Source organism: Conger conger, chromosome 15 (assembly GCF_963514075.1).
Source record: "Conger conger chromosome 15, fConCon1.1, whole genome shotgun sequence".
Classification (NCBI taxonomy): Eukaryota; Metazoa; Chordata; class Actinopteri; order Anguilliformes; family Congridae; genus Conger; species Conger conger.
This window is the reverse complement of record NC_083774.1, coordinates 27,000,616-27,018,341: the sequence shown is the minus strand read 5'-3', so window position 1 is coordinate 27,018,341 and position 17,726 is coordinate 27,000,616. Positions and strand designations below refer to the sequence as shown.

General features: G+C 43.4%; 1 protein-coding gene across 1 annotated transcript; it reads right to left on the bottom strand.

The window, feature by feature from the left end:
- Positions 1–451: 451 nt before the first annotated feature.
- On the bottom strand, positions 452–17,518 carry LOC133110970 (17-beta-hydroxysteroid dehydrogenase 14-like). The gene is made up of 6 exons (XM_061221096.1): positions 17,328–17,518; positions 4,291–4,398; positions 3,534–3,673; positions 3,359–3,455; positions 2,735–2,859; positions 452–1,409 (listed from the first exon to the last, which is right to left on the bottom strand). The coding sequence occupies exons 1-6, from the start codon at positions 17,410–17,412 to the stop codon at positions 1,236–1,238; spliced, it is 729 nt and encodes a 242-aa protein (XP_061077080.1). The 5' UTR covers positions 17,413–17,518; the 3' UTR covers positions 452–1,235.
- Between the last annotated feature and the right edge of the window lie 208 nt (positions 17,519–17,726).

Below are 17,726 nucleotides of genomic sequence, written 5' to 3'. Positions count from 1 at the left end.
CTTCAGTCTCCTTGTCTCCATGACGATCGTCTAAATTGTCTGTAGGCATTTTTTTAATCACTCAGTGTAGCAGTTTCTTAAATATGGGGCAAAATTTCTAAGAGCAAACGCGTTCCTGGATCCCTTCTGGATGTATTTTTCCGGGGTCCTGTTGTCCTGGATAATTGGACCCTGGTGGATGGGGTCAGAGCGGGGATGGAAAGAGGTTTTCTTTTTTTAAATGTTATTTTGGGAGAACGGGGAGTCACGCAATGAACTTGGACAGGTCAACTGTGCTGGCAAGTTCTGTTTGTCACACAGGGTTCTTACCCGCAGGACCAGGTGCACATGCAGGGTCCTAAACACCCTCCCTTTCTCTCTCTCACACGCACACACGCACACCTACACCTACTCCCTCTGCATTACTCACGCTCACAGGTTCCCAGACAATGTACTGACTGGAACATGAATATACAGAGAGGTTAGCCAGGACTGTTTATTTAACAAACTCAAGCCCACACCAATCATCACGGATGCAATTAAGACATTCTGAATCATAAGGGACCCCCTGAAGCAGACCTGTGTTCTCCTGAGGTGATGTCACCAGAACACAGGCTTTCTCAGCCTCTGAGAGCAAAATATGATCGCAAGATATGTTTTGTGGAGTTCCACATGGAAGCTGCTTAGGTCCACTATTTTCATTTTTCAAAAATTATTTACCCTATAAAGAGGCTAATATAGTAATGTACGCAGTTAACATGAGCTCTTAGGATTAAATTGTTGAATTATGTGTGGAGGTATTTTTTAAGTAATTGTCAGTGTAGCCGTTTCCTAAATATGGGGCCGAATGTCTATGGGAAAACGCATCCAGTGACATCACTAGATGTTTTTGGCTTAAATCTCCAGTCAGTGTCCCACAAGGTAACAGACACTGAAACTCCACCCTTGAACGCAGAGACTGGTTTATGGACGGCCACACATCCAGGCAATCACATGACACTCCCACAAAATTATGTCACTGGACGTGTTTGCCCATAGAAGTTTTGTCCTATATTTAGGAAATGGCTACGCTGTCGGTTATTTTAAAAAGGCCTACACCCAGAATTTAAGCATTTAATCCAAATAAGATAAGCATGACAGTGCTCCTTTAAGATTGCCTTTCCCCTGGACTGAGTTGAAAAAAATTTGCTGGGTACCAAAGCTGCCTTTAGTGTAATGCGGGTGTAATGGTGTAGTGTGTGCAGGGTGGGGCAGGTCTATATGTTGCCCTCCTGGATGGCTTTGAGGTCTGCGGGGAATTGGACAGTGACGACTTTGTGCGAGGGACTCTGTCTCTCCACCAGTGCAGCCACGGCCTCCCCCATGTCCAGGTGGCTCAGGAACCCGGGCGCCATGCGGTCTGGAGGGGCCACACCCGTGTTGATTACCACCTGGAGGTTGGGTGAGGGGGGGGGGGGGAGGTCAGGTTCCAGAAGATTCCAGTTCAGACCAAACCCAAACCTATGCCTATGTCTGCTCACTGACACAACTAATTACAACAGCTGAGGTGTTCTAGAAAGAAAGCATATTTCACAAGCAAAGATAAAATCTTGGCTTTATAAACTGGCTTCAGTTAAATGAGTCTATGTTTGGTTTAAAAAACGTATTGCATTTAAAATATTTCCCAGTTAAGAGACTAATTTTTGCACCATTATACATTACCCTATATTCCTTAACCTTGGGGAAACTTCGCACATAACTCCTGTTCCGGTGCAACTAGTGATTGCATAGTTTCATTTCACAATTTCACAAAGTATTTTTGAACATGGGTTTGTGGATTTGTGAATTTATTCTCTGTTCTCTGTGCCCAAGACTAGGGTGTGACAAAATTTGGTAGCCAATTGTACCCCGTCTGATTCAATTAGAGCTAGTATTAGATACACCGCCCACACCCCGTCCCTCGGCGGCCCGAAGGAGAACGACACGCCTTCTTCAAGCCGTCTCGTCTCATGCCCGTTGCCGTGATTCTTTATTGTGCCGAGGTGCTTTATTGTGCGGCGATCTACTGTGCAACTGCAAGTCTGCTGCGTCTTAGCCTGTTGCGCCACCGCGGCTCCTTATCCGTATTTTTAACTTAAAAAGGAAGACGACTACATCAGACAAAAGAGATTTACCAACAAATGGGCACAAATGAATGAACTGTGATAATGGAATGCTGCCATGGAGCATATAGCCAATCTTTTGTCATATTTCTTCCATCACAACTGATGTGGTAGTAAACAACCCTCAGAGGCCATGAGAAATACTTCTGGGGAAAAAACATTACAGATAACTCCTGGGTGTTGATAAGCCAGCCAATCAGAAGCGTGATCATGAGATTATTTTAGTTCCATCACATGCCATTTGCAAGGCCTTGCTGCTGAGTGCTTGTGTTATCAGCACAAATGCCAGTGATATTTTTTACACCCATGTAGCAGGTCGGACTAAGGAAGAATAATCATAACGAGAAACACGTTTTCAGGGAGACACTGTCGAAACGACAGCAGTAAATTACTTGGGAGCATTATAGAGTATGTGACTCGTGATATGGCGTTTTACGTTTGGTTGTTTACTCCCGCAGCACCTATGATTAAAGGAAAATCAGATGAGAGATGGCCTATGTGCCCCTTAACCACCACACTACGCGAGGGCAGCCTGTAGCGTGGTGGTTAAGGTACATGACATGACATGACATAACATGTAATGTATTGTTACTCTCATTACGCTGGGGGATCACCTGGTTGAATTTGCAGGCCACGTCCGGGTACTCGTCCCGCACGATCTGGCAGAACGCCAGTGCACACGCCGCCCCCACCGTCAGAAACCCCGTACCCGGCTTCAACAGCCTGTCGCTAGCGCCCCCTGCAGGATAGGAGGACCGCAGAACCTCTCTGTGATAGACAGTCACTCCACAGAGCTTAATGCACTACACGCCTGTCACTGATTCCATTGCAGCACAGACTGTGGGTGTTCCCTGGGAGAGTTGTGGGTGGGGTTAGATAACAGTGAAAGCTTCCCCACACCCCCACCCCCTGACCACTCCAACCGGACCCCCGCCCTGAGGTCATGGGCTGTTCCTCTCCCGGCTCTTAGTTCATGCCCATGCTTTGACACATCCTGGAGCTACAGGTTCATCCCCCTCCCTATAGGTTCCTCTCCAGATTTCTTCCCATCGGGCAGTATTTTCTCGCCACTGAGGGTTTTTCTCCTACTAGGGAGTTGTTTACCTCATATGCTATCTTGGGGCTTAGGGCTGATATTTCCCATTTTTATTCCCTTCAGCCTACGATGTAAAGTGTCTTTGTGACAGTCTACTGTGAAAAGCACTATACAAATAAAATTGAATTGAATTGAAGCTCACCTGTGATGAAGGTGTAGGTGCTGCCGGGGTTATCCATAATCAGGGGGAAGAAGGCCTTCCAGGACACAAAGGTGCTGAGCAACCGAGTGTCCACTACCTAAAGGAAAGTGGAGAGGGGAACGGATTGGACGTGTGAGCAGGGGGTGGAGCTGGCTGTGATTGGTCGAACCCTCACCGACTGCAGTTCCTTGAGGGTCTGGGTGTGCGGGAGCCCACCCTGCCACCAGCTGAAGCCCAGAGACGACACAACGTCCGTCAGCTTCCCCGCCGCTGCCACCGTGGCCTGCTTCACCCTCTCTACATCCTCCTCCGACCCTGAGAGAGAGAGAGAGAGAGAGAGAGAGAGAGACAGCGTCTACAGCCTTGCAAGAGAAGATACTGAGAAATACTTGGTTAGCTCAATTGCACTAGGTAAGATCAATCGAGCAACAAAAAGTATTTGAATCCAAAACAGTTACGTATTTTAGCCAAGCCTAGTAATGGTACAATGTGAAAATAATCTAGCAACATATTTAAAGGGTGGGGTCTGTGCAGGGTGGGGGTTTACAGGGTGCGGATTATAGGGTGGGGTTTACAGGGTGGAGTTGTATAGGGTGGGGTTTTACAGGGTGGAGTTTTATAGGGTGGGGTTGTACAGGGTGTGGATTATAGGGTGGGGTTGTACAGGGTGGAGTTGTATAGGGTGTGGTTTATAGGGTGGGGTTTTACTGGGTGTAGATGATAGGGTGGGATTTTGCTGGGTGTGGATTATAGGGTGGGGTTTTACAGGGTGGAGTTGTACAGGGCGGGGTTTTACTGGGTGTAGATTATAGGATGAGGTTTTACTGGGTGTGGATTATAGGGTGGGGTTTTACTGGGTGTAGATTATAGGGTGGAGTTTTACAGGGTGGGGTTGTATAGGGTGGGGTTTTACAGGGTGGGGTCTCCCTTACCCACATTCCCTTCCAGTGTGATCAGGTTGCCTTTGCTGGATGGAGTGACAAAGCTCTTCAGATTCTCCAGTCTGTTACTGTCTCTGGACACAACCACCACTCTGGAACCTACGCAAACCACACAGACACACATACACATACAAGTTAAGCACAATGTAAGACTTTTAACACTCTCTGCACACACATCCACATATTATACACAACACATAAGCATACACATTTCCCATGCTCTACATGTCGTACACAAGGTTTTTCCTGCACAGAGAAATCTTTGGCGAGCGCCAAATCAGAAAAAGGGAAATCAAACGGTTAAAACTAGAAACTATATGATTTATTTCGCAGGTGGCACTCATGGGTTCTGTGGGTGAGACTATCAGGTGCAGGGATACTTGGCTTGTTAACGTTGCTACCCAATAATCAGAGCTGCAAAGGTATGTGCCAGGACAAAGCAAAGGCAGGGAAATTTCTGTTGTGGTCTTTAATCAACGATGAGCTTTTAGAGTATTTTAATCCTTATCATGCAGAACTTTTCAGAATCATTGATATCCTTGGGTTTGCGCTTCTGGAGCCCCTTCCCCATTTCACAGGTTTTTCATGGGATTCAGGTCTGGAGAGTGAGATGGCCATTGCAGAACATGGATGACTGTTTTTACTTAACCAAATATGTGTGGACCTTGATGTATGTTTGGAGTCATTGCCCTGCTGGAGAATCTACTGATGGCCAAGTGTCAGCTTCCTCGCAAAGCCAAATTTCCAAAACAATTTTCCCAATGATTCACCTCCATATTTGACAGTAGGTATGAGGTACTTCTCCTTGTATCCATTCCTCTTTCACCACCGAACATGTTGATGGTGTGTATGGCCAAAACATTCCATTTTGGTGTCATCTGACCATAGCAGTCTCTTTGAGTCATAATTCAAATTATGTTTGGCAAACTCCAGATACTTGATTTTGTTTATTGTGCTCAGTAAGGGCTCTATTTGTGCCACTCTTCAAATAATTTGTTGGTATGGAGGTGCCATTGTATGGTTCCATTTGAGACTTAGTGACCCCAAGATGCAACCAATCTCTGCAATTCTTAAACTGCGATCCTTTCTTTATGGCCTCCCTCATAATCTTCCACTAGTCTCTCTAGATTATGAGAGTGAAACATCTCATTAGCAGTCTACCACAGCAATAGCTGAAAACACAGGAGTTTGCTTCACAGTATTCCGCTTCTGATAAACTCAAAGGACCTTAGACTTAACTAAAAGAACATACCTTTTTTATTGTGCAATAAAGTGCAATGACAATACGCGTTTGACAATACCAACAAAATATGGTGTTAAAAGACCGTAGACAGAGTGACAAAATAATCAGAACACACCTAACGGGTGGGGCTACACCCAATTGAGCTCGAGAAATTCTTAAGGCAAGGCAATTGTATGAGCAGCGGTTGTTTGAACAGCCTGGTGACTCAGCCAGAGACATTGAGGGTGAGGGGAATGAGGATTAAACAGGCACAATAAACTTTCTGAAAGGCATGATTTGGGAGTAAGCCAATTCCAGCAAATGCAGCTGGCAGATCAGCAACAACATGCAAAAGAGCCATGGCAGCAGCTGGATTTTTTTGGTCCACAGATTACCCTTTCCATTTTGGCCCCCGAGAAGGCAATTTTGCTGCCTAGTCTGTACTAGTCCAATAAAATCTCAAAATTGTTTTACTGTGCACACATGGTTGAAAACTTAAATTAAAGAAGAGCATGTTTGTTTTCATAGTTAAGCACTGAATATCTACAAGTCAAGGACCAACCCAGAACTACCTTATATTTGTGCAGAAACTGTGGTAAAGACAACTAAATGCATTCCAGTTCCACATGGGTTTTCCCAAAACTGTACCCAGATGTCCTCAAGTGTCTCCAAATCTCTCCAAATACAAAACATTTGCATATCTTTTTGTCCAGACAAATGAATGATCAGAAAAAAATTAACCTTCATGTGTGCTTTATCCACTGACTTCATTACTGGTTATGCCTCTCTCCTGTCCCTACAGTTCCTTGCCCTCACTGAGACCTGGATTACACCAGAGAACACCGCATGCCTCGGGAGTTTTCACATCCCATCATAGTCTGTGTTTACATTCCACCGCAAGCTGTGGCTGATACTGCGTGTGACGTCATCCACTCAACTATCGCGAGGCTTCAGTCTCAGCACCCTGATGCCTTTATTGCAATCACTGGAGACTTCAATCATGTAACACTCTGGACAAGGGGAAAGGTGCTGTGAGAATCATGTTCTTTGACTTCTCCAGCGCCTTCAACACCATCCAGCCTGCCAGACTGAGAGACCAGCTTGTGCAGATGGGGGTAGACACTCACCTGGTATCCTGGATTACAGACTACCTGACGGAGAGACCACAGTTCGTCAGGCTGAAGGACTGTTTCTCAGAGCAGGTGGTCAGCAGCACCGGAGCGCCACAGGGGACTGTGCTTTCACCAGTCATGTTCACCCTGTATACGTCTGACTTCAGGTACAACTCAGAGTCATGCCACATGCAGAAGTTTTCAGACGACACTGCAATAGTAGGGTGCATCAGGGATGGGCAGGAGGATGAGTACAGGAACCTGATGGATGACTTTGTGCAGTGGTGCAATCTCAACCATATGCAGCTGAACATTTCCAAAACCAAGGACTAAGCCACCTATGCTGCCAGTCTCCATTGAAGGGGTCAATGTGGAGGTGGTCAGCACATACAAATACCTAGGGGTACAGCTGGACAATAAAGTGGACTGGTCAGCCAGCACTGATGCACTCTACAGGAAAGGGCAGAGTCGGCTCTACTTCCTCAGGAGGCTGTCTTTCAATGTCTGCAGTAAGCTCCTCTGGATGTTTTACCAGTCTGTCATCGCCAGTGTCCTTTCTTATGCCGTTGTGTGTTGGGGAGGCAGCATTAAGAAGAGGGACGCTGGGCGACTGGAAAGGCTGGTAAGGAAAGCTGGCTCTGTAGTTGGAATGGAGCATAATATCAACAGCAGAGAAAAGGACACTGAACAGGATGCTGGCAATCCTGGACAATGACCGCCACCCACTATATAACACACTTAACAGACAGAAGAGCATCTTCAGCAGCAGACATGCTCAACAGACAGGTTAATGTTCCATGGGCCATTCAGTTATACAATATCACACAAAACGGGAGGAGAGAATTGGACTTTTCAGCATGAGTCTCTTTCTGCTCCTTCCACCACATCACCTTTATCTACCATCCTCTATCCAATAGCTGTCTGACTGTCCTAACAGGCTATATTAGCCCTCTACACAATCTGGACTGTAATGCTCACTTTTACCCCTGTTGAGTTTACCGTTTACTGTTTACTTTGTACTTTTACACTACCACCATTGCCACACAATCTACCATAGCACCTTATCATGGTCAATATATCACAGGGCCAGTCCCTACTAGGCCTTTGTAATCACTTCACATGCGCTTTATTTCTTACTTTTCTGTGAGTGATTTTGATCTTTATGTGTGTGAGATATGTGTGTATATGTGTGTATGTATAAGCTACTGGATGCCTAAAATTTCCCTCGGGATGAATAAAGTATCTATCTATCTATCTATCTATCTATCTACCGCCACCCCCACTGCCCTCTCATCCTCCTTCTCTTTCTCACACACCACCCGGCCATCTGGCCGTGGAGGTGGCACTGGCTTGCTGATCTCCCCCTCCTGGAAATTCTCTGCGTTTTCCCTCACTTACCTATCCCTATCCACCTTTGAATGCCATGCTGTCTCAATTACTCACCCTGTTAAACTTTATATTGTCGTTGTTTATCGTCCTCCAGGTCCCCTGGGAAGTTTCCTTGATGAGCTTTACACTCTACTCAGCTCAAGGATGGCACCCAACTTATCCTCCTCCCAGTCTGCTGCCTTCTTACCACTACTTCACTCCTTTGACCTCACCCTGCAGCACTCTCCCCCAACCCACAAGGCTGGAAACCTTCTAGACCTGATCTTTCTGAGGAACTGCTCCTCTTCTAACCTCACTGTTACCCCTTTACACATGTCTGATCACCACTAGCTCCCCTGCCTCCGTCCCCTTCTCTCACCCCCACTGTTTCTGTCCGCTGTAACCTCCGCTCTCTATCACCCCGCCCTGCTTTCCTCTCTCTCCTCAGCCCTTGACTCTCTCTGTCCTCTTGTCTCCAGGCCTGCTCGATCCTCCCCTCCCAGCCCATGGGTTTCCGACCTTCTATGTTCCTCCAGGCCCAGCCTACGTGCAGCTGAGAGGAAGTGGAGGAAATCAAAAGACCCATCGGACCTGTCTTCCTACCAGTCTCTCCTGGCGGCATTCTCCTCCGCTATCACCACTGCCAAAAGAAATTACTACCAAACAAAAATCCAGAATTCCACCTCTAACCCTCGTCAACTATTCTCCATTTTCTCCTCTCTCCTCAGCACACCTCCCCCACCATCTCAGTCCTCCCTCACTGCTGATGACTTCGCAGTATTTTTTCACAAGAAGGTTGCAGATATCCGCAGCACCTTTGCGACCACCACCACCTCTGTGCCTGCCTCCCTTTCTGTGCCTGCCCCCTGTTTCTCCTCTTTCTGTCCCCTTACAGATGCTGATGTGTCTTACCTCCTGCTCTTCCACCGCCCTACTACTTGTGCTCTGAACCCCATCCCCTCCACCCTCCTTCAGGCAATCACGCCTGACATCCTCCCATTTGTCACCTCCCTTATTAACTCCTCCTCTGTCTTCTGGCTGCTTTCCCTCATCATTCAAGAGGGCCTACATCATACCACTTCTAAAAAAACCCACTCTAGACCCCTCCTGCATTCAAAACTACCGTCCGGTATCTCTCCTTCCTTTTCTATCCAAATCCATTGAATGAGTTGCCTCCAACCAACTCTCTTCCTTCCTCTCACAGAATAACCTGCTGGACCCCCACCAGTCCGGCTTCAGACCTGGCCACTCGACGGAGACCGCACTCCTCTCCGTCAATGAGTCCCTTCAGGCAGCACGAGCAACCTCCCTCTCCTCTGTCCTGATCCTTCTTGACCTCTCTGCAGTGTTTGACACGGTCAACCACTCCATCCTCTTAGCCTCCCTGGGATCTACAGGGATCTGTGGCACAGCCTGGGTCCTCCCAGGTGTCCTGGGCTGGAAGAGTGTCAACCCCTCACCCCCTTGTTACAGGAGTCCCCCAGGGCTCAGTCCTCGGACCCCTCCTCTTCTCCATTTACACAAGATCCCTTGGCCCTGTTATCTCTGCTCATGGCATCTCATATCATTGCTATGCCGATGACACCCAACTCTTTCTCTCCTTTCCCCCATCAGACACGCAGGTCTCTACCTGTGTCTCCGCCTGCCAGAGAGACATCCAGAGCTGGATGGGTAACCACCATCTAAAGCTCCACCCAGGTAAGACGGAGATAATCTTCATCCCTGCTCTAACCTCTCCCTTCTCCGATTTTCCCATCTCACTAGGGGATACCACAGTGACCTCATGCCCTAGTGCAAGAAACCTTGGAGTGGTGATGGACAACAGGCTGTCCTTCTCCGAGAACATCGCTACGGTGACCCGAGCATGCAGGTTCTTCCTGTACAACATCCAGAGAATCCGACCCTTTCTCATTACCTACTCCACTCAGCTCCTTGTCCAAGCAATGGTCCTGTCCCGCCTGGACTATTGCAATTCTCTGCTGGCTGGCCTTCCAGCATCTGCCATCAGACCCCTACAACTGATCCAGAATGCTGCCGCCCGTCTGGTATTCAATGTTCCCAGACATTCACATGTCACCCCGCTGCTCAGCAACCTCCACTGGCTGCCTGTTATGGCTCACATCAAATTTAAAACTTAGGTGCTTGCGTACTAGGCAGTTAAGGGATCAGCCCCTGTATACATTCAATCACTTATCAAGACCTATACACGGCCACTTTGTGCCGTCTGGTGCCTCCCCCTCGCCACACCTGCACTTCTTGCTCATGACTGCTGTCTGTCCTGGCCCCACGGTGGTGGAATGACCTCCCGGTGGATGTCAGAAGAGCGCAGACTGAAGACTCATCTCTTCAGGCTACACCTTTCCCTCCCTAACCCACCACTATGATTAGCCTTATATATGCCTGTATATTCTATATATTGACTGTAATGGCACTTATATAGTTGTATAGATATTGTTTTTTTGTATTTTTTTTTTTGTATAAGCTATTGTATTGTTGTACTCGGGGTATTCTAGCTGCCAACTGTGGTATGCTAGTTTGGAAGTTGATGTATTCTTCAAGGCTTCCGATTATATCTGTATGGTTACACTAGGACTCAGAACTGTACTGTTTTCTCAGGTCCTCTTCGCACTTGTACTTGTGTTTGATCTGCACTTCGTTGTACGTCGCTCTGGATAAGAGCGTCTGCTAAATGCCTTGTAATGTAATGTAACGTAATATATGAGAGTATGTTTCTATAAAGCATGTTTCTATTACCCACCCTAATGCTTTCTAACCAACCTGCATCACATTTAAAATTGAACTTTATTTAAGAATTAGCCGTGTTAGCCCTGTTACCCAGTACAATTACTGGTTTATCACTAGCAAGTCCAATGCAAATGCTCACTGGATGCTTTACGCACATCTGTATATTCATCCTGCTATGCGAACGCAGCAATATTCCTCAACTGTCTGCTGCCTGAAAATGACAGATTGTAAACCCTGTACAAGAAGCTTACCATGTTTTACATTTGTTTGGACCTGAAATTACCTTTAGGCAACACCAATAAGTAGTTCAAGATGACATTTGCTTAGCTATACTCCAAACTAAAATATAGTTTTCTTGAAAATGGCTGAAAGAATTACTAAATAAACTTCAACATTTGTCAGAAAACAGCCGTAGCTTCATAACCCGATAGGATATCAGGTTCCATAAATATGCTTGTATCAAATAATTTGCCATAAAAATTAAGATATTCCTACCAAAACTGAAATATGTCAGCCGGGCATTGAATAAAAGTAAACAAAAAAACAATGTGTTCATTCATGCAACTTCAATACAATAAATATTCATGACTCTTATTTAGCTTATTTATTGGTGTTCTAAGCAGCTGGCTTAGAACACCAATAGAATAATTACAGTTCTAGCAAATCTTGTTATTTTGTCTTTGGACAGAATTCATAAATTAATTAAATTAAAAGACACCAGTGCATTTAGTGCAGTCACAATGCATTAAATCAGGTAATCGGGGTGTATCTAGGTCACAATGACTGTTGTTCATCCTTCATGCATGGGGGAAATTAACATGGAGACTGCCACTTACAGTATATTTCATGTTGTTAGATTATGACACTGTGTGACTGTATTATAGACACCCCCCCACCTCCATCTGCAGGATGAAGAACCCCTCTCATGGCTGGAGGATGGGCAGCTGGATGTGGGGTGACTAAGCAGGGCACAATCCCCACTGGAGCAATGCAGAGTTAAGGGCCTTGCTCAAGGGCTCAAGAGCTGGGCGGATCTTACCGTGGCTACACCGGGGCTTGAACCACTGACCTTCCGGGTTCTAGTCTAGTCATGTACCTTGGCCACTCGGCTACAGGCTGCCCCTGAACCAGCCTATATACCCTATACCATTATATATAATAGGCACAAACTCAATTACCCTCCTACAAAAGATATGTTAAGTTTATATCGGCCCTATTGCACAATATTATTTTCAGTGAGTCAGTGTGTGACTCATTCAAACTAAACAAATGACTGTTTTGTTTAAAAATGTAAAATGTAAATAGTCTAAATCGCTATGGGTGGCGGTGATGTTTTCAGTCAGGAGAATGCTAGGGCAGATTCGTCAGGCTTAAAACTGGGGCGCAGACAAGCTCCTACAGGCTATCAGCTGGTGCGCAGTGTTTGGCAGCAATACCTGGATTCTGTTTACTTTCAGCGAGGTCCAAAACATGTACGTAGGACCTAGTATTTTTCCAAAGCACCACAAACCCACAACAACACATACAAACAAAATGTAACCGGCCAACACTGCACTCTACACTCTAAAAAATAAGGGGGTAATAAAAACCCAATTTTGAACAATTTTTAGGGCGGCCTGTAGCGTAGTGGTTAAGGTAAATGACTGGGACACACATGGTTGGTGGTTCTAATCCCGGTGTAGCCACAGTAAGATCCGCACAGCCGTTGGGCCCTTGAGCAAGGCCCTTAACCCTGCATTGCTCCTGGGGAGGATTGTCTCCTGCTTAGTCTAATCAACTGTACGTCGCTCTGGATAAGAGCGTCTGCCAAATGCCAATAATGTAATGTAATGTAATGAACATACGGCTGGGTCACTATATGGGACAGAACATTCTTTGTATTTATTTGACCCAACAACTGGGTTAGACAGACTTTTAAATCCCTTTTGAAAACCCACCTGTTCTCCCTGGCCTTCCCCCCCACGTAGCCATCCTTCTTTACTACTTTGTCCTCGTTCGGTCCCTGGCTTCTGTTGTTTTACTGTTTATTGTTTTTAATTGCTTTTAGCCCTTTTATTTTCTCTCCTTTTTAAATTATTATCATATATTGTTTTATATTGTATTCTATTTGGTACTGTTGCACTTTTATCTGCATTTATGCTCCTTATTTTTATTTTCCTCAATCTGTAAAGCACTTTGGTTTCAGCTGTTGCTGCATGTAAATGTGCTATACAAATAAAGTTGACTTGACTTCACTTGACTACATTTCCGGGTAAAATCTTACGCAAACATTGGGTTATTCTGTGTCTCACTGTAATCACTACTTTTATCAAAATAAATTATTTATTATGAAGCACACAATTAAAAAAGAGCTAAAAAGAAACATTGTTTAGAAATGTTTTTTTAATGAGACTGTAGCAGTAAAATAAATCAAAATAATCCCTTGACAAGCTAGATTGCCTTAAAAAACCAATACAGTAGCTCTGATTAGCGTTTCACATTAGCTAACGTGAGTAAATACATTTGAAATCACGTCTAGCTATGAAATCGCAACATCACCTCATTATTCCTTATTCCTTATCCCCAGAGCTGACACTGCGGTCACTCCATCCGCACTTCGAAAACCGTCGGTCACGCTATCCATACATGAAATATATATGCGCCTCTACATTGCGCATTAAGGTAACTTTTTTTGACGACGATATACGACTCGCTCGTTCAATACTCCAAATGATACCGTTAGCTTATTTTAAACATTCAATGATAAAAATTATAACATTGAATACTCCAAAATAGTCATTATTTTTAATCCATAGCGAGGTCGACTCGAACAGTTTTCAAAATTCCACAATATTCATGAAAACCATCTTTGCATGTATCCGTGCATATCGATTTTACAGTGGGTATTTAAAATGATGGAATAGTAAACTCCTCAGCAAAATATTCACTATTCAATTCAATACATGACACAATTTAACTTTTACTGTAGGAAAGTGGGATTATGAGCAATTATATTCAATACATGGCACTATTTAAAAATCTATACAAAAATGAAATCAAATTGTTTTTTTCCATCTTGAAGAACACTATGCCAGGTATAGACACCATTGATTGTGTGACCTTTAGTGTATGATTTTGGAATTATGGGATAGCTAAATCCTCCAAGATGCTAATTGTATTCAATATATGACACTATTTCAAAATCTAGAATACATTTAAATCAAACTGTTTTCAGGAATAACCGCTGCCATTTTAAGCAATACTATGCCAGGTATAGACACCATGGATAGCGTGACTTTTGACTGTAGGAATGTGGAACTATGGGACTGCAAATTCCTCCAAAGTGGTAGACATATTCAATACATATCACTTTTCAAAAATCAATAAAAAATTAAAATCGAATTCTTTTCAGGAAAAACCACTTCCATCTTGAAGAACAAAAGAGAGCATTGATTGCGTGACTTTTGACTGTAGGAATGTGGAATTATGGGATTGCAAAATCCCCCAAGATGACACGTTTCAAAAATCAATAGAAAATGTAAATCAAACTGTTTTCAGGTGAACCTTCATAGCACTTGAAGAGCACCCTGCCAGATGTACATGCTATTGATTTCAGGATTTTATACTGTATGAATTTTGAATTATGGGATTGCAAAATCCTCCAAGATGCTAACTATTCAATACATGACACTTTTCAAAAATCAATAATACATTTAAATCAAACTGGGTTAAGAACAGACCTATTACACCTTGAATAGCACCAAGCCCAGTAGATATGCAATTGACTATGTGAATTTTTACTGCAGGAATGTGGAATTATGCGATAGTAAAATCCTCCAAGACAGTAATTGTATTCAATACATGGCACTTTTCAAAAATCAATAAAACATTTAAATCAAACTGTTTTCAGGAAATACCAGGTAGACATTGAACACCACCAAGCCTGGTATGCATGCGTGACTTTTTACTGTATGATTTTGGAATCATGGGATTACAAAATCCTCCAAGATGCTAATTGTATTCAATACCTGACACTTTTCAAAAATCTAGAATAAATTTTAATCTAATTGTTTTCAGGGAAAACCACTTCCATCTTAAAGACTATGCCAGGTATAGATACCATTGATTGCGTGACTTTTGACTGTAGTAATGTGGAATTATGGGATTGCAAAATCCCCCAAGATGGTAATTGCATTCAATACACGACACTTTTAAAAAATCAATAGAAAATGTAAATCAAACTCTTTTCAGGTAAACCTTCTTAGGACTTGAAGAGCACCCTGCCAGGTATATATGCCATTGATTTCATGATTTTCTAGTGTATGAATTTGGAATCATGGGATTGCAAAATCCTCCAAGATGCTAATTGTATTCAATACATGACACTTTTCAAAAATCTATAAAACATTTAAATCAAACTGTTTTCAGGAAAGACCACTTCCATATTGAAGAACCCTATGCCAGGTATAGACACCATTGATTCTGTGACTTTTTACTGTAGGAATTTGGAACTCTGGGATTACAAATTCCTCCAAAATGGTAGACAAATTCAATACATGGCACATTTCAAAAATCTATCAAAAATTTAAATCAAACTCTTTTCAGGAAAGACCACTTTCAGCTTGAAGAACACTATGCCAGGTATGGACCAGATTGATTATGTGACTTTTTCCTGTAGGAATTTGGAACTATGGGATTGCAAATTCCTCCAAAGTGGTAGGCATATTCAATACATATCACTTTTCAGAAATCTATAAAAAATTAAAATCAAACTGTTTTCAGGAAAAACCACTTCCTTCTTGAAGAACACTATAATAAAAAGTAAAAAGTCACATAATCACTGTGGTCTATACCTGGCATAGTTTTCTTCAAGATGAAAGTGTCTTTCCTGAAAACAGATTTTTGAAAAGTGCCATGTATTGAATATGTCTACCATTTTGGAAGAATTTGCAATCACACAGTTCCAAATTCCTATGGTAAAAAGTCACACAGGCAATTACATGCATACCAGGCTTGGTGGTCTTCAATGTCTATGTGGTATTTCCTGAAAACAGTTTGATTTAAACGTTTTATTGATTTTTGAAAAGTGTCATGTATTGAATGCAATTACCATCTTGGGTGATTTTGCTATTCCATAATTCCAAATTCCTACAGTAAAAAGTCACGCAATCAATGTTCTCTATACCTGGCATAGTGTTCTTCAAGATGTCAGTGGTCTTTCCTGAAAACTGTTTGATTCAAATTTTTTATAGATTTTTGAAAAGTGTCATGTATTGAATATGTCTACCACTTTGGAGGACTTTGCAATCCCATAGTTCCACATTGCTACAGTAAAAGAAGTCACGCAATCAATGTTGTCTATATCTGGCATAGTGTTCTTCAATATGTACCTGGTATTTCCTGAAAACAATTTGATTTCATTGTTTTATAGATTTTTAAATAGTGCCATGAATAGAATACAATTGCCCATAATCCCACATTCTTACAGTAAAAGTAAAATTGTATTGAATTGAAAAGTGAATATTTCGCGGAAGAGTTTGCGATTCCATAATTCTAAATACCCACTGTAAAAACGCACAAAATCGATATGCACGGATACACGCAAAGATGGTTTTCACGAATATTGTGGAATTTTGGGGCGACATGGCTCAGGCAGTAAGAGCGGTCGTCTGACAGTCGGAGGTTTGCCGGTTCGATCCCCCACCCGGGCTGTGTCGAAGTGTCCCTGAGCAAGACACCTAACCCCCAAATGCTCCTGACGAGCTGGTCAGCGCCTTGCATGGCAGCCAATTGCCGTCAGTGTGTGAGTGTGTGTATGAATGGGTGAATGAGAAGCAATTGTACAGCGCTTTGGATAAAGACGCTATATAAATGCCAACCATTTACCATTTTGAAAACCGTTCGATTCGATTTTTATAGATTTTTAAAAATCATCATGCATTAAAAATAATGACTATTTTGGAGTATTTAATGTTGTCATTTTTATCATTGAATGTTTAAAATAAGCTAATGGTATCATTTGGAGTATTGAACGAGCGAGTCGTGCAGTATATTATCGTCAAAAAAGTTACCGTAATGAGCAATTTCGAGGCGCACCTAGATTTCAAGTTCGGATAGCGTGACCGACGGTTTTCGAAGTGCGGATGGCGTGACCACAGCCGCAAACTGGCAAAGATTTGAGCGAGCAAAGAGCAGAGGTGTGCAAAGAGGAGGCCAGACAGTGTGTACAAGTGTAGACTTTACCAGACATACACATAAACTTGTATTACGTACAAAATATATTTGTTCAAAATTAATAATTGTTTGCGTTGCGACATTCTCTTCGAAATGAAGGTATGCGTGTGCAAAAATCTCTTTGAGTGCCCTCAAAATATACCTTAACGCGCACAGACTTTTGGCCCAAAAATAACGCCATATTATATGAAGCTGCCCAATTCGAAGCACTTGAACAGCAGAGGCGGGAACAAGAATGGTCCAGCAGTTGTTTTCCGGACAACCCAACATTAAATTACCCCGTGAAAGAACCTAAACGGTAGCTACACGCTTATGAGCACGCGCGCGCACACACACATTAACGCACATGCTCAGACACACACACATACCTCTGTCCAGAAGCGCTTTTACAATCCCGGAGCCCACAGTTCCAGCACCGCCGAGAACGAGTACAACTCTCGCAGAATTTGACATGTCGGTAAATTCCTCCAGGTGCTACTTGTGACAAAACAGCGTCACTTTGAACGGGAAAGTTGTGAACTGCGGATCGTAGCGGATACGCAGCGCCTGTTGCACCGGAATGTTTACATAGCGCAAAGTCACACCCTTCCTCAAAACTATGCCCATGCCAGGTGAATGTAGAAGAGCAATGTATTACCGTTCCTTAGTTTTGCTGCATAATTACGAAGTAGGCTACGACATATTTTAAAGGACAGATGTATTGTCCATGATGTAGTGTCTCATCTAATTTCCCAATGCCTCCTTTTGGAAATATTGGGACATTAAAA